Source organism: Ailuropoda melanoleuca, chromosome 19 (genome assembly GCF_002007445.2).
Source record: "Ailuropoda melanoleuca isolate Jingjing chromosome 19, ASM200744v2, whole genome shotgun sequence".
In the NCBI taxonomy this organism is placed as follows: domain Eukaryota; kingdom Metazoa; phylum Chordata; class Mammalia; order Carnivora; family Ursidae; genus Ailuropoda; species Ailuropoda melanoleuca.
In genome coordinates this window covers 3,863,702-3,887,692 of record NC_048236.1, presented here as the reverse complement: position 1 = coordinate 3,887,692, position 23,991 = coordinate 3,863,702, and the positions used below count along the sequence as shown (strand labels likewise).

At 32.8% G+C, this 23,991-nt stretch overlaps 2 protein-coding genes across 10 annotated transcripts in view; one reads left to right on the top strand and one right to left on the bottom strand.

Moving 5' to 3' along the window:
• The window catches only part of RUNX2 (RUNX family transcription factor 2), a 266,126-nt gene extending 260,817 nt beyond the window's left edge, over positions 1–5,309 (bottom strand). For 3 of the 7 annotated variants that reach the window (XM_034648175.1, XM_034648169.1, XM_034648168.1), the window contains exon 1: positions 4,842–4,963. In XM_034648175.1, coding sequence (XP_034504066.1) covers positions 4,842–4,899 — 58 coding nt within the window. In that variant the 5' untranslated portion in view covers positions 4,900–4,963. Of the gene's footprint in view, positions 1–4,841; positions 4,966–5,165 lie in introns of those variants that run through there. The other 4 variants (XM_034648172.1, XM_034648170.1, XM_034648166.1 and 1 more) reach the window with 3 other exon arrangements.
• SUPT3H (SPT3 homolog, SAGA and STAGA complex component) overlaps positions 1–23,991 on the top strand; it is a 548,006-nt gene that overhangs the window by 43,955 nt on the left and 480,060 nt on the right. The gene's annotated exons all lie outside the window — the stretch shown is intronic.

The window sequence follows — 23,991 nt, the reverse complement described above, 5'->3', positions numbered from 1 at the left end:
TTGTAAATTGTTTTATATGTCCTGGTAAATGGGGTTTTTATTTTCTTATCAAAGAAAGCATATTTATGAAAAAAATGTTTTAGAGTTAACATCCTGTTCAATAATAACAAGCACCTGAAATGTTTGATATGGTGTTAATTACATCCATCTAATACTGTTTCAAACCTTCATTGAATCCTACATTCTTAAAAAAATAGTATAAAGGGGAGATAATTCCTAAGAATTCAATGTAAAATGAAGATATTACATACATTGTAATAAAAGAACATTTAATCTCAGTTTTTATACTGAACTTTTAGTTATGTGGAAATGTATAGCCTGTTTTATATGTTTGCTTTTGAATGGACAAAAGCTTGTGGTCAACTGTGGTGACAATTGTAAGAAACTCCCTTTGAAATAAGGTATAGAATTTCCCCATTATTTTTTTGAATTGTAACACATTAATCAAAACCCATATCCACTGAATGCCACAATCTTTGAAATGGCAGTATATTGTATTAAGGTGTATATTTTCATTATGTGAAACTTCCTTTTCTAAATATTTGTTTTAAAATAGTAAACATTTTAGTTTTTATGAGGAATTTCCTTACCCTTGAGATAGCTTAGAATATTTTGCTCTTTAGAAAATACTATTGGGGTTTATTGTTATCCTTATTATTGGAGTTCAGGGACAGTTTTTTTTTTTGTTTTGTTTTGTTTTGGTAGTTTTCTTCAGTGGAATTCATTGGTATAAGAGAAAAAAATAATGCATTCAGGTAACCTATTGGGATGTCTGCACCTAAATTAGCATCGGTTTTACTAGTACTCATTTAATAAGTCTTGAATAGTAAATGACTAGAAAAAGTAGTCATGCTTTGTCACATTTACAATTTTATTATTTGTAGGAAGGATTTTTTTTCATATTGAAAGTATTTGTCTATTTGACCATATGTGTAATGTTTTTAAAGAGACACTGTAGAGGTAGGCTGTTCCACTGAACCCTCTGTGTTAAAGTCTTTTGCTAGGTAATAGCATTTGCGATCTTAATGCTTTTGAGGAGCTTTTGCATGACCTCACTATTGACTTAGGGTTGTCATATTTTAGTCTCCTGGAACAAGGGTTAGAACAGCATGGAAGGTGGATATTTGTATGCTTTGGACAGGGATTTGAGATGTTACCCTGTTTTGCCATCAGTTTTCGAGTAGGTGCGGGTGCATCATTAATCATAGGAAATGCAAAAATAAATAATTCAGTCCCATTGGATTTTTTTTATATGAATACTTACCTTTTCCCTTTTTTGTATATACAGTTGAGGTATTTAGGTAACCCCTAACCTTTAGCTTCAACAAAGAAGTACAGTATAAAAATATTACCACAGTTTTCATGTGAGCAGCTCTAGAGAGGGAAAAAAAAGCCCTCTAGATGGATATTTATTGAAAAAAAAGTTGTGATACAGAATGTCTTAACTCAGCCCCAATACAGTACTTGAAGACCACCAGTGTATAAAATTGAAAGCACATGAGTTTTGAAGCACTAGAAAAGGTTTGTAATTGATTAGCGCTGCTTGAAAGTATTGAAGTACAGTGAGTTTTGATTTGTGAATGGTTCTATTCAATAAAGATTAATTCTGTGTGTTTGATAAAATCTTAGTGCCTTCAATGAGTTAGTTTTTTCCTCCCTCTGCAGTTTATTTAACCATCAAATATTTCAGTGTTCTTTTAACAAACTGGAACATTTCTATCTTACTGAATTTAACTTTAGCATGACTGATTTAAACAAGTCAAACTATCAGTGATTAGTTTGAAAGTCAGTATAATTGAATAGATTAATTTTTGTTCTTTTAACATAACGAAAATGTATCATAATGTTATCATATGTATTTCCTGTCTTCCTTATGGTTTGGAGACTATCCGGAGGTTCATACAGACTAACAAAATATTTTTCAGTGATTTCTTATAAATCTTTTGAATTTTAAATATTTTTAATATTTAAAAGTGAAATCTTTAACAGTTATTCATATAAAATTAGGATTATTTATTATAATTTAAAATGATTTAAATTATGAGTTTTTGGGAATTGCACTGACATTTTTAACTTTTAATATATCTTGTAGTAGTCTTCTGTGTATGTTCTTGACTTTTTAAATTGTCTCCCTGGCTTTTAGAAGTTAGCTGTTAGAAGCAAGTTATAACATTTCGACATTATTAGATCTTGAAACTATAAAGTTATTGATATGGACCACAGCTATTATTTTGGAAATTAGTGTTTACACATCATGTTCAGTTACTTTGGTCAGTTACAAAGGCTTTATTTAGAAGTTTAATCAGCTGATAGATTGTCATAATTACATTCTTAATTGTAAGATATTCCATGGGTCAGATCTGTCATTTCCAACAAACTTTATTTATCATAAATAATGGGTAGATTTTGAATAGTGTAGATTGAAAATTCTTGTTTAATTCAAGGTAAATGGTGTGCTGAGAGAGCAAAGACACTGAAAATCTTTCTGTCTCTGTCTCTTTCTGTCTCTCTCTCACATACACAGTTTTCATTCATATTGAGGTGAGCCAATTGGTCAGCGTGTGTTTTGTCCTTCACCTAGGAAAAGCCTAAATTTCAAAAAAATTATTTTACAACGTTGGAGCACATACCTTTGATTTTTCATTAGGTTGTTTTGATAATCATTTATGAGAATTTAAGGCCCGAAGTGAGGTTTTAGACTTCAGATAGATTATGGGCTGGGGAAATGTTTGCAGTGTGATGACAACCTATACATAATGGTCACTACACACCTATAATTAGTTTGGTGTAGTGGGTTCATCTTAAATTGTCCTCCAGGTGCTAAAGTACTATTTGGGGGTGGGAGAGACTAAATCCCACTTTTTAGAAGAGGAAGAATTAGTTATGATGTCTAAAAATATATGACACGTGATAGATCTTTTATCTCTTTCGTTCACTGTTATGCTTTGTTTAGAAACTTGGGCAGGTTTTAGAAATTTTACTGTAGAAATAGTTATTAAGGTTGTCACAGAAATAAAAGACCCCTCAGAAGACAGGATAAAGAGCATTTAACATATTATTTGTGACAGTGTTAATGTCTTTGCTTCTAATGTTGACGTAGTCTTTGAAACTTGTGTTGTTCCCCATCTGGTTAGAAAAATGTATTGTTTTTCAAACAGTAATATTGTGAAAGAATAAGTTAACTGCTTGAGATGCCTGTTTCAAGTTATTCCTTCATATAACAATAGTTTTAACCATTTTTTCCCTTATCTCTTATGTGGGAACTGCAAAAGTTACCATGTGTAAGCTGTAATTATAATAGGGGCTGTAATGCAGCCTAGTTGTATATAAGTCCTGCTTCCTTAATGCAGAAATTTTTAGAGTAATGTTTATTACCTACTATTACATTTCAAAAAAATTATCTGTGATTATTATATCATATGTGTTGTAACTGAGGGGACCCACTTCCACTATTGAGGGAGTCAGTACAGAAATTTTACATTTGTTTGGTAAAATACAAACTGCATTTCCCTACCTTTTTAAGAGAAACCTTTTTTCTCCTTCAGGTTTAATGATTTCTCTTTGACCTAAACTCAGACTGATCCTCTGGTAGCCAGTTAAAATGTGTGAGGTAGGAGGAGTAAAGGACACTCCAATCGTTAGTTGTTAGTTATAAAGCAGAGTTAATACAGGTATACACCGCAAAAGGATTTATTTTAAAGGGTAAAGGAAAATTTTATAAACTTGCCTTGTAGTTGGGACATGTTGGACATCATAAAGAAAATCTTGTAAGTGTTTAGATATTTTACTATAATACTATGTCAGCTGATGAGTACTGAAGTACTTTACTTCTGTGTATCAAAACGAACTTGAAATTGAATATTAAGGGACATTATGCCTGTTTTCTTTCAAAGTTCTCCATGATTTAATAGGTATGGCTTTTTAAAATCATGCAGGGTATCCTTACGCAGTTTTATTTTTCATGAGACTAAACGGTATTCATTTTGGTAGGTCCAAGAATATGATTAAAAGAATCCTAGAGATTTCAGTGTTTGCCGTGTGTTCATAACAAGTTTTCCATGTGGATAATAATGTGTACATGTAAAATGAAAATTACATAGAAAAATACAATTGCGTGTAAGTTTTTAAAGACTTCTGTGAACTTTTTAATATCCTGGATGTCCTGGGTAACTATAAAGTTCTTTTAAAAATGGCTGTTACATGGTTATAATTTTATGTATGAATATATGCTTCGGTTATATAAAGTTGTTTAGAAACAAGCTTGTGCATCTATCTTATGATGCAGTTTAAAATTACAAATAGATTTCTTTTAGTCGAGCTGGGTAAAATGTTAACTGTACTGCAGGTTTATTTCTGCAGTAGAGCATAATGGTAGAGCATAATGTCGAGATAATTCTGTGGTCTGTTATTTTGTAAAATTGCTTCCTTTTTGAAGTTTGCTCAAATATTGGGAGCTGCCAGGGTGAATACTTCATAATACTTTGATTAATTTAGTGTCTCATTTTATTGCAGTGAGGGTTAATGAGAATATTAAACTTTCTTTTACTGTTTTTAACTGCCTCATTTCTACAGTTCTAGAAAACATTTGGACTAATGTGAGATAATATAATTTTTTTCTGTTTCAAGTCATTACTCCGAGAAGTAGATAAGTTACAGATGCCAAATGCAAATATGTACAGCAATTTCATTTTTCAGTTTTTAGTGCAACAAAATAGCATTATCATCATAATATTTAGTATACTACAGCATTACCCGGAAAAGCTAGCAGTTTATTCAAGAAACATACCTTTTTGTTTAACAGGTTCATCTCTTACAGGATTTTAAAATATGATAACACTTACCCCAAAAGAAGTTTTGCTGACATGGTGTCACTGTGCTGAAGAGGCTGTTTGATGCCATAGTCCCTCCTTTTTTTTTCAGATAGAACTTGTACCCTCTGTTGTAAATTCTGCTTGCAGCCTTAAACTGAAAATACAAACCATACCCAAACCTTGTTTTAGTTTTACAGTATGCCTGGCATACATAGACTTTATATTTATTTTTTTCTGTCAAGAAATTATGTAGCTGGTAACATGTGAAAAGCAAGGAAACAAAACAAAAAGAGAATGAGCAAATATTTGAAGGACCTACTATTACTGCATAGACTGTGGTTAGAGAGCACTCACTGACTCTGTTGGTCTCGGTGGCTGGTAGTGACCTGCGGAGATTAACCATTTAAAAACCAGAGACTTCTTGCTGTCCTCCTGGAGAAAGTTTGCACCGCACTTGTGGTTCTGTGGTTGTTTGTGAGGCGAATGAAGCATTCACACAATCCAAAAAAGCAAAAGCTTTAAAACTCCTTTTTTTGCAAGCACTATTACTGGAGAGACAGAATCATGTGGTTTGTGACCTCACAGTACTCAAAGTGGAGTGGGACTGCCTACCACTGTGGCTTTTCCCCCCTTGCTCTTGCTCTCTCTCTTTCACTGTCTCTCTCTCTCTCTCTGACAAAAGGCTTGTGGTAAGGCCCTTCCTGGCATCCAGAAGGATATAGCTTTTTAATTTTTGTGACTCATGAGGATTTGGATAGAATACAAATGCTGAAGGAGCCCAAGCTCCTGTAAGGTTAGGCATTTGTAGAGCAGAACTCTGCAGTTAAGGTTTTCCTTTCTGTTCCCCGACCCCCACTTTCTTTTTTCTTTACCTCCTTTTATTTAGTTCATTATTGTGTCTGTGGAAAAGAACAAAATTGGCTCAAGAGGCTGTGTGAAATTCTGAACAACAGTGATGATTTACAATAATTTACATCTTCGGATTGTATCACATTCTGGGGTCTGCTTCATATTTGCTGGGTGATTGGATTCCTTCTGTTTTTCTTTTTCTTGTCTTCTTAAACTTGTGAATCTGTAACTCATTGAAAAAAGTTTACCTTTCTTAAGGTCTGGTTGCAAACTGCTTGCTGGGCTTGACTGTAATTGGCTGTCATGAAAGTGTTAGTCTGGAGATTCCTTTACAAATACTAAATCATGTCTGTCTGGTTAATGTATGATCAATATTAGATACCAGCTCCTACAATGAAGATTAAATGTAATTAGTATCTTTTGTATTATGTGTATGTTTACCTCATGACGAGTTTGAGGATCTTATAAAAGTGAATGGCAAGAACTGTGACATATTTTTTGGATGAATCTTAGTGTTTATTTTTTTATGCTTGTAATTTTTATTTCTCAAGGGAATGTATTCATTTTATATAATTCTTTAAATAAGTTTATTTGGATATTAACTTTAACAGAGCCTTTGATGGCAAATCTTATACATCTATAAAGTAAAATTCTTATGTTGTAACTTGGATTGTTCAATGTTATTGACTTTATAAGCTCAGAATGGAGTGGGTTAACAGAAGCTGTATTTTTTGTTTATAATGGAAGCTTTGAAATAAATTACAAAATGCTGTGTGTAGTAAGGAATAATGCACACAGACAGAGTATGTTAGTCGTCTCGATTTGCTAATTCTGATTCAGAAGAAAATTGGAAACATCTTTGGGAAACTATCTCCTTTTTTGCCCCTTTGGACATGTATGTATAGAACTCATTTTCTTATTAGGATGATTACATATCATAGGCAGAGAATTTCATATTTATGAATAGAGCTTCCTGTTTTCATCAGTTGGGAGCGATGGGGTATTTTTCAACAAAAATTATAAAGCCGAACAGACCAATTTTTTAGGCTTTTTTTTTTTTTTTGCCATTTATCCACGCCACTGTGAATTTGCATGTTAGACTTCTTCCTAGTGTGATAGTAACTAGGAGTGGCGTGAAGTAAATGACTGGGAGGGTGGGCGGAGACAGTGAATTACAAAACATTATTTGGGGTGTATAACGGGTTTGGGGCTGGAAAACACTAAGGATGGTGTTACAGCCAAAATATTCCTACTTCTGATCTTCCTAGCAGGGTTCATTATCTGCTTTTGGTTTTTATTAGATAAAGATAAATGTGCAAACATGTGTGTAAGTTTCTTTAGAAAAAATTCATATGCCCAAAATATACTGGGAAGACATGAGAATGACTTCAATCCTTTATTATTCAAATGCCCAGAAATTTTTTTATAATAAACTCTTAGTGATAAAAAACCAAAAATATGTTTTAGTGTTTTATTTTAAATACAGATTTATTATGCCTCGTGGTGTGTATAAACAGGTTTTTCATTGGAAAGTAAAAACTTTCATTTAATGTGTAAGCTATTCAGTTATTCCCTTTCATAAATACGGTGTACCAGTGTGATCTATATTTCCAGTTAATTTCCAGAGTAAGTTAAAGGAGGGATTTGTCTATGTAATTTGTGGAATTTCCAAACATAGTGCCATATGCACATACAATAGCAGAATCAGGTAACTGAAAAAATGTAGATAGTTATTGTAGTGTGTGTGGTAAGTAAATGCTTTTCTTCTTTTAGAACAAGCTTTTAGTTTCTGCAGGATTCTTCAACATCTTACAATCTCAACTTTTTGCTAAATATTTGCCCCTTAAATTTTTTTTTTTTATTAAGCATACTTTGGCCCTTCAAATTGACTTATATGTATTTGAATAATTTTTAACATCTGTGTGTCTCTTAACTGCTTGTTCTGTTTTTGCAGGTAACTGTCCTGTACATAATTTTTTGGTCAGGATGATTACTCTTATTGCATAAGAGTTTAATAGATATTGTTGATTATGCCCTTTCTTACCCTGTGAGGTCCATCAGATTCTGTCAGGAGAAAGGGAAGTCATGTGTTTTAAAGTTGGTGTACTTATTATCCACTCATTCCCCCCCCCCCCAATTTAAAATATATCCTCTTGAGAGCAAATATTACTTTGTGGTAAAAATTTTAAAAACAATAGTGATAACTGGTACACATGTGATAACTGCCAGTTTGTTTCATTAGAAATAATACTACATGTGATGAAGAGACTGACTCGGATAAGTTACTGCAAGTAAAGCTCTTGATTATGAATTTATACTATGCTTAAAATTAGAAATGGAAAATGTAGATCCTCAAAACTCCATCCTTTTTTGGGATATGTTAGTATTTGCGATGTTGAAGTAAAGTAACAAGTTTAGGTCGGCTATATAAATTACGTACGTTAATGCCATGGAAATGAAATATAGCTTTGAACTTGAAATCTGTTTCAGAAAGTAAAGCAATTATCTTGCTTCCCCATTACCTTGTATTTAATAAATTTGTCAACATAAGTTGAACTTTTTATATTATATACTGTAAAAGTGTTTTAAATGCTACATATATCTTCATTATTACTTTGGAATTATTTTTTATTTTCTGAACTAATTATCCTATTTGAATACAATAGTTTTATTAGTATCAATCTTGTGCTCATTTCAATGTGTGTGTGTGTGGTTTTTTGGGGGGGAGGGATTTTTTTAAACTTTTATTTGCTACTCTTCTGTTTTTCTTTTAATTGAAAACAATAGGAGCAAACAGTTTGATGTAGGAATTTTGTAAATTGTAGAAATCCTGATTTGGCTTAAAATGTTCTCACTGATTGTGTGGTTTTGGTAAGGAACTTTCTTAATCTCTTGTTTCAACTTGGTTTGTGATCATTTTTTTTTTTTTGACAGTTTATTTTTGGATCTGATGTATAGCTGTTTAACTTTACATAACATTTATTGGGCATTATGTAGATAATTTGAAAAATTTTTATATTAGTAAGGTATGTATAATTTTGCTAATGCTTTAAATTATGATTGTGAAACATTAATTTCACTTCCTGATTTTAATGGGGTATAGGTTCATGTGTACAACTGCATGCACGTGTATGGTTTTGTGTGTTTGTACAGGGTGTTATTTTGTGGTACTTTTTGTAATGAGAGTTATTTTTTTTTTTTTCCTCTTCAGTTTGTTCTAATTAAATTATGTAAAAACCCAAAGCAACACCAAGTCCATGATTGTTTGAGTAACTTCATTTGGTTAGTATTAGCAGTTTTCTGTCTAAATGTGAAATTATGTGGAAATTGGATGCCAAAACAGAAGATACTAAACTTTTTCTCTTCCCCCCCTCACTTCTCCCTTCTTTCCCCTTTCTTTCCTCCCCTTCTCCTCCAGGCTTTTTTTTTTTTTTTTTTGGTTTCTCTTTCTCTGTTTTGACATTTCTATAAAGTCTCAAAGTAGATTCTTAAGGTTCTAGTAGGGGATACTGACATTAATCTTCACTAATGAAGACCTGGTGGCTTTGAAGCCTCTAGCATTCAAGGCAAATCATTGTCTATCCTGATATAGTACATCTCATTTGTTGGATGGTATTGGCATCTGATTAGAGATTTTCTTTCTTGTAATAGTTTTTAATTCCTTCCTCTGTGTTAATTTACTTGTAACACATTGTTTCACATGATTTTAACACTTTAATTATGAGTGTTCCTTTTCCCCCCTTTGATGGTTCTTTGAGGTACAGAATGATCCATACTACATTTAATGTAGTTGTATAAATAATTCGTATTTCTTATAATTATTAGAACAATTCATCTTCTAATGCTGTCATTTTTCTAAGATGGAAAAAAGGCGAGAACTTGCAGAAAATATGGGAAATATGCTCATATGACAGCTGAGGATGTGGCTAGGCTAAAGCAGGAAACTGCTACCCACAATGCAATGTTACATATACTACCACTTAATAAAATTTATATCAAACATGCTACTGACAAAACCAAAGAAAAATAATATCCCAACTATACTAGTTAATGGACTAAATATATCTAGGGAAAAGTGAAACTAATCTCTTTGGAACCTTTGTACTTGGAGAATATAGTAAATGAAACTGTGGGACATCATATAATACATTGGAGCCCTGTGGTAACTTGGCCTTTGTGTAGTGAGACTTGGTTGTAGGTGAAGCTGTCTTATAATGAGAACCTTTTGGGTATTAACTTTCCTGAAAAAGGCACAAAAGGACACCCGCTTTCTTTTTCAGTTGAGTTGTTGCAGTATTAAAAAGGGTTAAAGGACATTATAATCTAGTAGGAAAAATAAGTTAATTATAGATATATTTGTCATGATTATTTAAACTTTTTACCTAACCAGGTATATTTCTTTACATTTTGTTTCAAGTTGTTTTTTATTGCCAGGTCTGAATTGGGGCTTAGGTTGGGACCTCAGTTGTCCACTGAGGCATATTTCTTTTCAAAGTAATTGTTTTTCTTCCTGTTTCTTTTTATTTTTGTTGACCTCCGTATAGCTTACCTGATCAATCCTTATGCTTTACTGTAGGGTGGTTAGTTTAAAGCAAAAATGTAAACTGCTTTTATAATGTGGTTGATAAAGATATTAGGATATCTTCTTAAAAAGCCAGGTTTTAATATACTTAGGGCTTCTGTTTATAAATCTTAATCTGCTCTGCTCTGAGCTGTCAGACTTTAGCAATTTTGATGGATTTAGGACCTTAGTAATTTAGATGAATTTTGAGGTTTTATAAATAGGGAGGTTTTGTAAGATTTAAATAAGGGAACATAATAGAAGCTTTGAATTGATAATATATAGAAATTTTATCAGAGAGATAATAGAAAAGACTATCAAGTTAATAGTTACTTATGAAAGATCCCCTCTTAATATTCCAGTGTATGAAATTGTCTCTGTTTCATACTGGGCATGGTATTTGTCATCTCATCATTTAAACATTAATAAATTGTATCTCTATTAAGGATGATTTGCTTAATTGTTTGAAGTATTTTCTCCTTTAGAGACTGCTTATCAATAACAGCTGTAGTGTGGCTTTCCTCCATGGACGCATGGTGGTCTTTGGAACAGCGTTCTTCAACTTTGACAGGTGAGACAGAGGCTCTCCAGTGCCACTGCTTTTGGATGAATCTAGCTGCGGTTGGAGAAAGTGCATCTTGCCAAAATATATGGGTGAGACCACACACAGCCTTTAAAATAGTTATTGTAGGCTTATTTTTAGGGATACATGTCTTGACAGTTCTTTTATTTGCATGCCAGTTTCATTGCTGTGTATAGATTTTTCATTGGTTTCAGTAAAGGCGATTGTAGATTTAGATCTATCTTTGTTAAGCCTTGGGTGTAATTTACACTGGAAAATACTTTGCATTCAGCCATAAATAACAATATAGAAAATATATTGGAAATGGATCACTTAGAATACTGATTTTTTTTTTTTATAAATTTAACAGTATTCCCATTGGAAATCTCAATTTCCGAGAAAGTTTGGTAATCAAAAATTGCTCTAGTTTGAACTTTAAGATTAACTAAATTATGAAAAAAGGTTAAAATATTCATATACTTTAATTACATTAATAGTAAGAAAAATTTGTGGTTCTTGTTCAGAAGTACATATTTTTATAATATTGATATAAGACATTGTTCAAAATGTGCTACAGTTTAGTAAAAGCTTGAAAGCATTGAAACAAATTGCCAAGAAGTCAACTTCTAAATGCGTAGGCATAATATGCAAGCTGTCTAGTCTTTATGGAATGATTAAAACTTTATTCATTTTAGTAAACTATATAAAATTGACTATACATTTACAAAAGAGTATGTGTAGTCTTCTGAAACTGGCAACAAAGTGACCAGTAAAAGCACTCTTTTACACTTTTATAAAATGTTGTTTCTTTTTATAAAATAGTGATTTGGATAATTATTCATAATTCTTATTATTAGGGACAATATTAAAAGTTCTTGAGTCCTGGCAGGTAATTGGTCATAAGACTTTTGATCTGATGATCACTGAATGTTGGTTAAGTATATTTAAAAATTGTAACCAACTAAGATAAGATTAGTTTCATTCCAGGTATTTTCATAGGGAAAACAGAATCTACGAAGATAATTGGAAATTCACTTTCCTCCCCACTGTTATCGCGATACCCTTTCATTGCTGAATAGTTCTGCCAGGAAAGCACTAGAGAAATTGTGTTCCTACAGCTTTTCCAGGAAACAAGTTTGTAGAATGAAGAGAGAATATATTATATACAAAAAGATTGTTTAAATAAAAATTTGGCCCTTTCCTCTCAGAAATTGGTCATGTATGTGGATCCTGATTGGATGCTAGTTTAAAAAAAAAAAGAGCTCTATAAATCATTCGTAGGATATTTGGGGAAACTTGAATATGGCCTGGCTATTGATGATATTACAGAATATTTATTGGGTGTGAGAGTGCTATTGCAGGTACATAGGGAAATACCCTTCTTCTAAAAGAGGTGCATGATGAGTTATTTTCATGAAGTCAAACACAAATAAGTACACAGAACAAATGCGGCAAAACGTTAACAATTGGTGAATCCATAAAAAGCATATACAGGCATTCATTTTACTATTTTTCACCTTAAATAGTTCTAAAGGTGAAGCATTTGGTAGAAAAGGTGTATAGGGATTTGATTTCAAGTTGAAATCAAATAGTTGGGGACATTTTATTTATTCATATAGTCAGTTTTAAAAAATGAGTCAGTGTGAATAGCCTGGGCTATACATAGCAGTTTTTTTATTTTTAGTTTATAAACGTTTTATTTTTTACAGTTATTTTATTACAGCTATTCACAGTAAAACAATTTTCACAAGTTTATACATGGAAAACATAAATTGGAAATGGTATTTTGAAAGCACCGACTTTTGAAATTTCGTATTTGTATTATAATAATACAAGTCTAGATTAATAAGCTAGAGATTTTTAGAGGATTAAGACAAATATTTGTTATTACTATGTCACTTGTTTATTCTTAACTGGATGCTTCTAAAATGTATTAAAGTACCTTAAAAATGCATTCCCATTAAAAAACTATTACTGAGTTGTGCCACCGCTATTAACTTGTTTATACTATTAAATTATACTCTGTCAAGAAGTATTTTAATGAGCAAAAGCCTATATATGCAAGTTATTTATCCTGAATCTGTGTTGTACTAGTTAATACCCTGTCAGAGGTCTGTACATTTTTTCTGTAGTAGGCCAGAGAGAATATATTTTTGGCTTTGTAGGCCATCGGGTTTCTGTCTACTACTCAACTCTGCCTTGTAGTCTGAAAGCAGACAGTAAGTAAATGAGACAATAAGTAAATGAATGGGCATAGCTGTGCTCCAGTGAAACTTTGTATACATCAGGCAGCTGGCCTGCCAGAGTTTGCTCACTCCTGCCACCTATACTTTACATACAGAAATTTGTGGCCAGTGCTGAGCCTCTTTCACGAAACAGGCAAGAAGAGTTTGAAATAATGATCAAACTTTTAATTTACATGTTATAATGGAATTCTTAAAGTATTTATAAAAATCTGTTTTTGTGTTCTGTTCTTAGTTCTTGGGAACTGTGTTGAATTGAGCAGTGCATTTTCATCTGGATTAATTGTCATATATTGTGAATAGTTTTATAAGACGGGTGTCTTATAAGATGGGTGACATCTTTTAGGGATAAGATTGGAATCCAAATAAATCTTGATTATAGACTATTCCCACATTATCATAAATCTCAATATTTAATTTATCTAGTTCATTACTAAGACAGATGTGAAGAAATTTTATTAGTGACTGTGATGAGCTATTTTCCCTGTTTTCCATTTATATTTGAATTTAAATCTGAATAGAAAAAGGAATGAATTATTTTGGGTATTAATCTCCAGAACATCCATAGCACCCATCATTGGACATAATATCTAAAGTAAATTAGTTTTCTGAAGATTCATCTGCAGTAGGTAGACTGAGTATTATTTATTGGCTGCTGCTGCTGCTGATTACAACTGAACAGGAAAAGTACCTTTTTTTTTAAAAACCGATAAAGAGCAAATAAATCCATATTCTGTTCTGAACTTGAGACCTGTAGTGTATTAATACTTGAAGTTTTAAATAAATGAGCTATGCAGAAATGAGATAGCTTTAAGCAGAAGTTCACTATTCAATTATTGAACACCTGATTTTATCCATTAGCATTTTAAGCAATTCCAGTTATTACACACGTAGCTAAGGATCAGACAGTTGAAAAATTATTATTACATGAATCTCGTATAATTTCATCACAGAGGAGCAACCTTCCACCCTTCTTTCCCCCTTAAAAGCTCTGAATCTGTGTTACACTAGTTAATAAACAGGGATTCTGCTTCTTTGCCCTCATTTATGATAAAGTTTTAACATGACTGCTTTTACACTTTTCCCCTTTCTTCAATACTTAGTTATAAAAAAGACACACAAATCATTGTGAGTAATAAGAATAGCCTGTCTGGGAATGAAACATAAAAATCTAATACACAGAGACTCAAAAAACATCATCCAGGTTCACTAATGTGAGTTCAGACTGTCCTATCTACCTTAATAGATTTTATTTATGTATGTATGTATTTATTTATTTATTAATGAAGCTTACCTTAATTGATTTTAAAAGGTATCACTGAGTTACAGCAATTTAATAAACTAGTAGACAGGAGGAACATTTTATTACGTACACTTTATTTAAAAGGATAAATATTTAAAATTTATGTAGGGAAGATTGTCATCTAAAATTAATAAAAAACAGTTTTCACATTTAAAATTATATTCATTTATTAGGAAAAGTAACCTTTGAAGAATAAAACCTGGCCTAAAGATTAGTCGTTACATAAAGATTTACTTATCGTAATATTTTGTTATCTCTTTGTACTATTTTAAATCTCTAGGACTCTTATAATGTTTTTTAGCTCTCCATTTTTTTTTTCAAATTAAGTATCCTAAAGATTGCATATTTCTGAAATAACTTATGGGTTATTCAGTGTAACTGATACATGTGGCAGCATTTCTGTGTAGTCATTTACTGCATGAAATCTTTATAAAGTTTAATACTAAAAAATGTCAAAAAACTGGTTTTAAAACATTAATAGGCTTTTTTTTAGAGCAGTTTCAGTTTCACAGCAAGCACAGTTTCCATTCCATATACCCCCTCTTCCTCCCCCAAAGCCCCGTTTCCCCCTTTATCAGCATCTTGCATTGGTATCCTGTGTTTGTTAAAATTAATGAACTGCTACTGATACATTTTTGTTAAGTAAAGTCCATAGTTTATATTAGGGGTTGTTCTTTATGTTGTGCGGTTCTATAGGTTTTATCAAATGCGTAATTTTATGTATATTACATTATACATATTATAGTATCCTACAGAACAATTTTCCCTAAAAATCTCCATAAAATTTGATTAAATACACATAACATAAAATTTAGCATCTGAACCATTTTAGATACTGGCCTTTTTACTGTCTCTATACTATAGTCTTTTTCAAAATATTATATAGTTGGAATCATACAAAATATAGTCTTTTCAGACGGGATTCTTTCACTTAGCAATATTCATTTAAGGTACCATGTCTTTTTTGTGGCTTTGTCGCTGATTTCTTTTTACTGCTGAATAATACTTCATTGTATGAGTCTACCAGAGTTTAGCCATTCAACTATAGAAGGACATCTTGGTTGCTTCCAGTCTCTGTCAGTTACAAATAAAGCTATTATCAATGTGAGTGCAGGTTTTTGTGTAGATACAAGTTTCCAACTCATTTGGGTGAATACTTAGGAATATGTTTGCTAGGTTGATTGGTAAGACTTAACCGAACCAAAGGTTTAACTTGTAAGAAATTGCCAAACTGTTGTCCAAAGTGGCTGTGTCATTTTGCATTCCCACCAATAATGAGTGAGAGCTCCTCTTGCTCCACGTTGTGGTCAGTGTTTGCTGTTCTATTTTGGATTTTAGCCATTCTAATAGACGTATAATGGTACCTCCTCGTTGTTTTAATTTTGCAATTCCTCAATGATAAATGATGTTCAGCATCTTTTCATATGCTTATTTGCATGTATATATCTTCTTTGGGAGGTATCTGTTGAGATATTTGTTCTATTTTTAATTTATTATTTTGTATTCACTTCTTTAAGAGTTCTTTGTATATGCCACATTTTGTTTATACATATATTTGTTGATGGACACTTGAGTTAATATCTCTTATATTAATTGGTCAGTTATTCCAGCAATTGTTCCAGCCTTTGACAAAGATCAGTTGAGTATGTGGGTCTGTTTCTGGGCTCTCTGTTCTGTTCCATTGACTTAGATGTCTGCTCTTTTGCTAGTACCACACTGACTTGAATTGTATAGCTTTATTATGTTACAGTGATAGAATACTGGTTCTCCATAAAGTAACTTGTTGGGATTTTCATTGGGATTGCATTGAATGTATAGACCCAGTTGCAGAAAACTGACATCTTAACAATGTTTTCTTCTGATTAGTGAAAACATTTATCTAGATCTTCTAGGTCTTTGATTGCGCTCATCAGAATTTTGTAGTTTACCTCCTATGAATCTTCTACCTATTTTGTTAGATTAATACCTAAATATTCATTTTTTATGCCAATATAAATTTTTTTAGTTTCAAATTCCGGTTATTGATTGTTAGTATTTAGGAAAGTAATTGGTTTTCATATATTGACCTTGTATTCTACAGCCTTGCTATTAATTACCTATTATTTCCAGGAGTATTTTGTTGATTATTTGTGATTTTCTGCATAGATGTTCATGTCATGTGTGAGCAAAGACTGCTTGCTTTCTTTTCTTTTTTCTTTTCTTTTCTTTTCTTTTCTTTTCTTTTCTTTTCTTTTCTTTCCTTTCCTTTCCTTTCCTTTCCTTTCCTTTCCTTTCCTTTTCTTTTCTTTTCTTTTCTTTTCTTTCCAATCTTCATTCCCTTTATTTTCTTTCCTTGACTTATTGTATCAGCCAGAACTTCCAGTATGATGTTGAATAGGAATGGTGAAAGAGATATCCTTGCCTTGTTACTGATATTGCTAAGAAAGCATCTAGCTTGTCACCATTAGGTATGACATTAGCTGTAGGTTTTTTTTGCCAATGTTCTTTATCAAGTTGAGGAAGTTCCCCTCTATTTCTACTATGCTAAGAATTTTTATCATGAGTGGTGTTGAATTTTGTCATGCTTTTTCCTTATCTATTGAAAGGAACATATGCTCTTTCTTCTTTAGCCTCTTGATGTGATGGATTATATCAGTTGATTTTCAGGTGTCGAATGAGCCTTTCTTTCATACCTAAAATAAATCCTATTTCATCATGGCATGTAATTCTTTTTTATACATTATTGGATTGGATTTGCTAATATATTTTGGGGGATTTTTTTGCATCCCTGTTCATGGAAGATACTGTTTTGTATTTTTCCTTACTTGTAATGTCTTTGTCTGCTTTTGGTATTAGGGTGATGTTAGCCTCATAGAATGAGTTAGGAAGTGTTCTCTGTGGATCAGATTGTAGAGAATTGTGGAGAATTTCTTCCTTAAATCTTTGCTAGAATTTACCAGTGAAGCCGTCTTGGCTTGGTGCTTTCTGTTTTGGAAGGTTATTAATTATTTATTCAATTCTAAAAATAGATATAGGCTTAATCAGCTTATCTACTTCTCTTTAAGTTTTGGTAGCTGTGTCTTTCAAGGAATTGGTCTATTTTATCTTCATTTTCAAATTTTGGGCATGGAGTTGTTTATAGTGTTCCTTTGTTATCCTTTTAAGTGTCCATGGGATAGTGATGTTCCCTCTTTCATTTCCCATGTACTTTGTATCTTCTTTTGTTCTTGATCTGGCTAGAGGTTTATAAATTTATTAATTGAAAAAAAAATGAGCTTTTGGTTTCATCAGTTCTGTTGATTTCCCATTTTCAATGGGTTTAATTTTATTTTGAAGTTTTATTATTTCTTCTGCCTATTTTGAGTTTAATTTGTCCTTTATTTTCCTAAGGTGGAAGCTTAGATTATTGATTTTAGATCTTTCTTCATTTCTAATATATGCATACAGTGGGATCAGTCTCTCTAAACACTTCTTTTTCTGCATCCACAAATTTTGATGGGTTTTATTTTCCTTTCCATTCATTCTGAAATACTTTTAAACTTCTTTTGAGACTTTGTCTTTGACCCATGTGTTTATTGATATAGTTGGATTAACATCTACCATATTTGTAGCTATTGTCTCTGATCGCCTTTGTTTTTGTTTCTTCTGGGGGGAAGGGTTTCCCACTTTTAAATTTTTTTCCTGGTGTTAATTGAGCATTTATATGATTACATTTTCATTTCTCCCTTAATATATCAATTAAACTTTTCTTTCCTTTCTGTAAAACCTTTTTTTAGTGGTTACTCTAGAGTTTGGAATATACGCTTAAAACTAATCAAACTCCAATTTGAAATAACAATATATGGCTTTATACATAGTGCAAGTATCTTATAAAATAGTATTCCCTGCTTTATAAAGCTTTGCCGTCATTCATTTCACTTATCTATAAGCTGTAATCATTGAGTACATTGTTGCTGTTATTATTTTGACCAAGCTGTTATTTGTTAGATCAATTAATAATTAATAATTATTTTTCATTGTCTGATAATTGTCCCTTTCTTTATATAGGTCTGTGTTTCTGACATATTATTTTCTTTCTCTTTGAAGAATTTCTATTAACATTTTTTCGAGGCAGGGCTACTGGTAATGAATTGCCTCGAGAGAGAGAGTGTGTGTGTGAGAGAGAGAAAGAGAGGGACTTTTAGTTCACCACTTTTGAAAAATAATTTTGCTGGACACAGAATTCTTAAGTTTTTTTCTTTAAACACTTAAAATATTTCATTCTTTTTTTTTTTTTTTTTTTGCTTGCTTTGTTTCTGAAGAGAAGTCCAGTGTGATTCTTACTTTGACCTATAGGTAAGGTTTATGGGTTTTTGTGTGTGTGTGTTTTTATTTTTCTGGCTTATTTCAAGATTTTCTATTTGATTTTCTACAGCGTGAATATGATATGCCTATGTGTCAGTATTTCAGTATTTGTCCTGCTCGGTGTTCTCTGAACTTCCTGGATTTGTGGTTTGGTGTCTGTCCTTAATTTTGGAAAATTCCCAACCATTTTTACTTCAACTGTTTCTTTTTTCCTTTTCCTCTTTCTTCTCCTTTTAGTAGTACCAGTACATGTATGTTACTTTTTGAGTAAGTTTCCCACATTTCTTGAATATTCTTTTCTGTCTTTTTTATTCTTTTATCTTTTCACCTTTCAATTTTGGAAGTTTATTGACATATCTTAAAGTTCTGTGATTCTTTCCTCTACCATGTTCAATCTACTGGTGAGCCCATTCATCTTATTTTTATAGTGTTTTTTTTTTATTTTTTTTTAGCTTTCTTTTAAAATTCTTTTCTTTTCTTTCATTTGTTTTCTTCTCTTTGCTTACATTACCCGTGTTCTCACTTGATGTCCACTTGTTCCATTACAGCCTTTAGCATACCAGTCATAGTTAATGTAAATTTTAGTATGATTTTTAAATTTCTGCCATATCTGAGTCTAGTTCTAATTCTTGCTTTAACTCTTCAGATTGGGGTTTATGCCTAATTAGCATGTCTTGTAATTTTTTGGTGAAAGTCAGATGTGATATATATGATAAAAGAAAAAGGTAGGTAGGCCTTCAGTCTGAAGTTTCTTTGTTTACCTGGCTAGGAGTTGGGCTGTGTTTACTGTTGCTGTAGCCATAGTGTCAAAGACAGAAGTTTTCTCGAGTGTCCTTGTTTTTGTTTCTCCTGTTGTCATTGGGGTTCCCTTGAGACTCCTTCTTAAGTAGAGTCTGAGGCTTTTGGGTCTTTCAGCTCTACTCTTTTTGTGGAAGAAGCTGATTGGTGTGGTAGTAGGGGTGGCAGGGGAAGTGTAGTGTAATCCTGTGCTTAGTTTTTAGTCTTTCAGTGAGCCTGTGACTTTCATAAGTGCTTCTTTTTGTTCTCCTCCCCTCTCTCCTCACCTCATGCTAGGTTAAATAGGAAGGCTAGGAGAGCAAGGGTTGAATATTTTTGTTTCCCCATATGCAAGGCTAGATGAGGCTGGAGTTGGTATTTCCCTTCTCCCATTCCAAAGGCTAGTGGGTTTTTCCTTTCTCTAGGGCAGTCAGTTTTTGGTGTAATGCAAGATGGTTAGATTTTGGTAATTGATTCCCTCTAAGGGCTTTTGTTCAGCAGCACAGAGTACCCTGGAGCTTTTTCAAATGATTACTTTCTTCTTTCCCCTGCTGGGGGGAATTTTTCCTTGGTATTCACCATGAGAACATGGTGGGTCTCTGGAAGTTAAATCACAGGAGTGTGTAGATCCCCTTACCCCTCGCCCCCCAAGGCTGGGCTACCTTGAGTTTCTGTCTTTCTTGCTAGTCCATGCTTAGTCTTTAGCAATTAATGAATACTTACCCTGTAAGTGTTCCTACCTGGTTCCAGTTATGGGTTCTGCTTCTGGGAAGCTGTAACTCTTTGTATTCATTTGTCTGTCTCCTCCAGTGTTTGCCACACTGGTTTTCCCTGTGACCTCAGTTCTCTGGTGGATTTAAGAAGAGTGGTTGATTTTCAGTTTGTTTAGCTTTTTTCTTATCTTGAGGAAGAGAGTGACGCCTTCCAATCTGTTTACATATCAGACTGGAAACCAGAAGTCAGAACCTTTTTTTACAACAATTTTATATAGAGCATTATCTTTATATGTGAAATTTAAAAGTTTAGAATCATTCACTCATTTGTTCATTCTATCAGCATTTATTAAACACTAATTATGTATTAAGCTCTGTGTTAATGCTGGGACTACAGAGTTAAATAAGGCATAGTTTGCAAGTCAAATAAAGTTATATTGAAGGAACTATTCGGAGCACGCAAATAAGTCTTTTGAATGTAATACGGTGTGTTGAATACAATGACACATAAACATGAAGTAAACATGGTAATAGGTAGTGGTGGAAAAGTAATTTCAGTCAGACTGAGGGATTCAGTGAAAGTTATTCAGAGTTGGTGAAAATTAGCTGAATTTGAAGACTGTTAGGAGTTAACACCTGTAGGTAGGAAAGGCAAGAGGAGGGAAATACGAGATGGGATGTTAGGGACCAAGACCATACGGAACAACATGCAGCATTTTGTGAATTGCACTCAATTTTAAGATGCTGTGGCAAAAGTTGGGTGAGAAATGGGTAGAGAAGAGTCTGGAAAGGTAGACAGAGGTTAATCAGGAAGGTCATTATTTGTTAAGCTATTTAAGTTGATTGAACTTAATGTTCAAAACTAAGGGGAACCATTATTGGATTTTCTTGAGGAAGGACGTGACATGATACAGGTGTAGAATGATCTGATAGCAGTGGGAGGATGTATTATTAGAGGGGACCAGGAGGATTTTTTTAGTTGAGAGAGAGCCTGAATCAATTAAAATGATAGAAGGAAAGCAAACTCTAAAAACCACTGATGGGAGTTGATAGTTTATGTGGCATGCGGTTCTGTTCATAAACTAATTGACAGAGTGGACATTTTGTTAAGCATTGTGAGAATAGACTTATCTAACTGAATTTAGGTGAATATATTTGTGAGAAGGTTTTTGTTACCTAATAAATTCAAAATATGACAAATCATATATACTGTTATAGCACTAAATCAGGCAGTGCAGTAAATAATGCACGGAAATAACAAATATTGCAGTTATAGTGCAGCTGGTATGAAAAGACCATGGTATTTTGTGTTTTTTAAAAAGATTATTTGTAAATGCAGGAGGTGAGATAAAATGAATTATGTTCCAGTAATATGAATGCTGTTGGTTCTTATTTATAGCTAAAAGCTGGTATTTCTTACTTTAAATAATGGAGGTAGGCTTGAATCTTAGTTTGGAAATATCTATGAGCCATGATTAGCCACATTACTTTCCAAGCTTTATACTTGAAGATAAATATTGCTTCCATAATTCTTGGAGTTTTCCTTGAAAAGCAATCAAACAGGCAAACAAAAACCTGAAGAAGAAACCTACTCAGTGGTGATTTCTGTTGAAACCATGTTGAGAGTCGAAAGATCAGGCCACGGAGGTAATAGTAATTGAATCCACACTGCCTTTGCTCTCAGTGTTTCAGTTGGGTTTTTTAAATCTTTCAAGGAATAAGAATTTCAGCTTGTTGACTTCCTCTGCCATTTGTGTTCTTTTAGCGCTCAAGTGCATTTTAATGGTAAGTATATTATAGCCTGGTGATGATTTTGTACCATTGGTTGCATTAAAAAAATAAGCAAAAGGAAAACTAGGTGTAGTGCCTTTGTTCGTTCACTTTCTAAGATCTTTTTGACATTCTTACCCATTAACGTGATTTGGTTAGCCGACTCAGTAACTGAAAACAAACATCTGGGAAGCTTTTCTATTTGTGTTTTTCTGTTTTCAGTTTGAATGTTGTTTCTTTTATTTTCTCACTCCTAATTACCTTCTTCCTTGGCCTTTCTTGTTAGGAACTTTTTAAAAAAAAAAACTTTTTGAGGTCTGTTGGTATAGCTTTGAAATAGCTTCTGCTAATAGTCTCTTAGTTTTAGGAAAATGATACTAGCCTTTTAGAGCAATGGAATACTTGCAATAGCAAACGGTATCATTAATGACAAACATAATGATAAAATAGTGGAAAAATTGAATATAAGTTTAGTTCTTTTGGATTTAATTATATTGAAATGTGTCCCCTTTTCAGCATAATTATTGACTAATTATTGTGGTAATTTATCTTTCCTTTAAATTATTTAAAATAAATAAAATTCCTCACAGTGCTAAATTGTTTTTAAAAATTAGAGCTCTTTAATTTGGATGGGTGGGTAGAGAGAAGTCACTTTTATCTGTAACATTTGCCTGTAGGAAGCAGTATTAAATGTCTTTTAATCTATCCTAAGTGAAATGTAATTATTAGATGTTGGTATTTTTACATTTAAATGGATAAAAGTATATATTATTTTTCCATTTACATAGCATCCAATTCATGTGAGTGACTCTAGTCTGTCATTGATCCCGGTCAGTTGCCTTATAGTAGATTTATGCAACTTTTCCAAGATAAATAATGAAATCCAGTTGAATAAAGGGCATTTAGAATACAAAGTTAAAGAAAACTGTCTATATGTTAGGTCCCTTTTTAGTTATATTAAAACAAAGGACAGGTGTACAGAGATGCTGTGGGTTTGGTTCCAGACCACTGCAACAAAGTGAATATCACAGTAAAGTGGATCAAGTGATTATTTTTGTTTCCCAGTCCTTATAAAAGTTGTGTTTACATTTTACCATAAAGTGTGCAGTAGCATTATGTCTAAAAATACATACCTTGGGGCGCCTGGGTGACTCAGCCGTTAAGCGTATGCCTTCAGCTCAGGTCAGGATCCCAGGGTTCTGGGATTGAGCCCCATGTTGGGCTCCCTGCTCAGTGGGGAGTCGGCTTCTCCCTCTCACTCTCCCTCTGTGCTCTGTCTCTCTCTCCAATAAATTAAAAAAAAAAATCTTAAAAAAAAGTAAATACCTTAATTAAAAAATACTTTATTGCTAAATAATACCATCATTTGAGCTTTCAGTGAGTTGTAATCATGGATCACAAATCACCATAACAAATGTAATAATAATGAGGAAGTTTGAAATCTTATAAGAATGACCAAAATGCGACAGAGCAACACACAAAGTGAGCAAATGCTTTTGTAAAAATGGCACCAGAAGACTTGCTCAACACAGGATTGCCAGAAACCTTCAAATGGTAAAAACTGCAGTGCCAAGTGCAATAAAGTGAAGCACGGTAAAATGAGGTATGCCTGTAGAGTTTAAGTGAACAAACTTTTTATCAGCTTCCTAGCAGGTGCCATGTATCAGTAATATAGAGATGGGTAAACCAAATTGATTCTTGCTGTCAAGTCCAAGATAATTTAAAAAGCAGTCTTGCAGACATAATTCAGGATCTAGCTCTGAACAGTGTTGAGGGAGACCTCTTGGGAGCAAGCATTTCTGCCAGGTGCTGTGATGTGAACTAGGAGTTTGCTAGGTAGGGACCAGAACTAACGCAAAGGCCACTTCAGCAGAGATTAAGGAACTCTCTCCTCACCCTCTCTCAGCAAAACAAAACAGATCACTGTACCAATGAAACAGAAACTCAAAATAAGAAGAAAAACATAAAGGGATAAGCAACAAACAGACAAAATGAATTCGCCATTGTGTTTTAATGGGTTGAAATTATGCAAAGCTAGACTGGAAAAGAGCATGAATTACAAGGTGAAGAGAGTAAGTC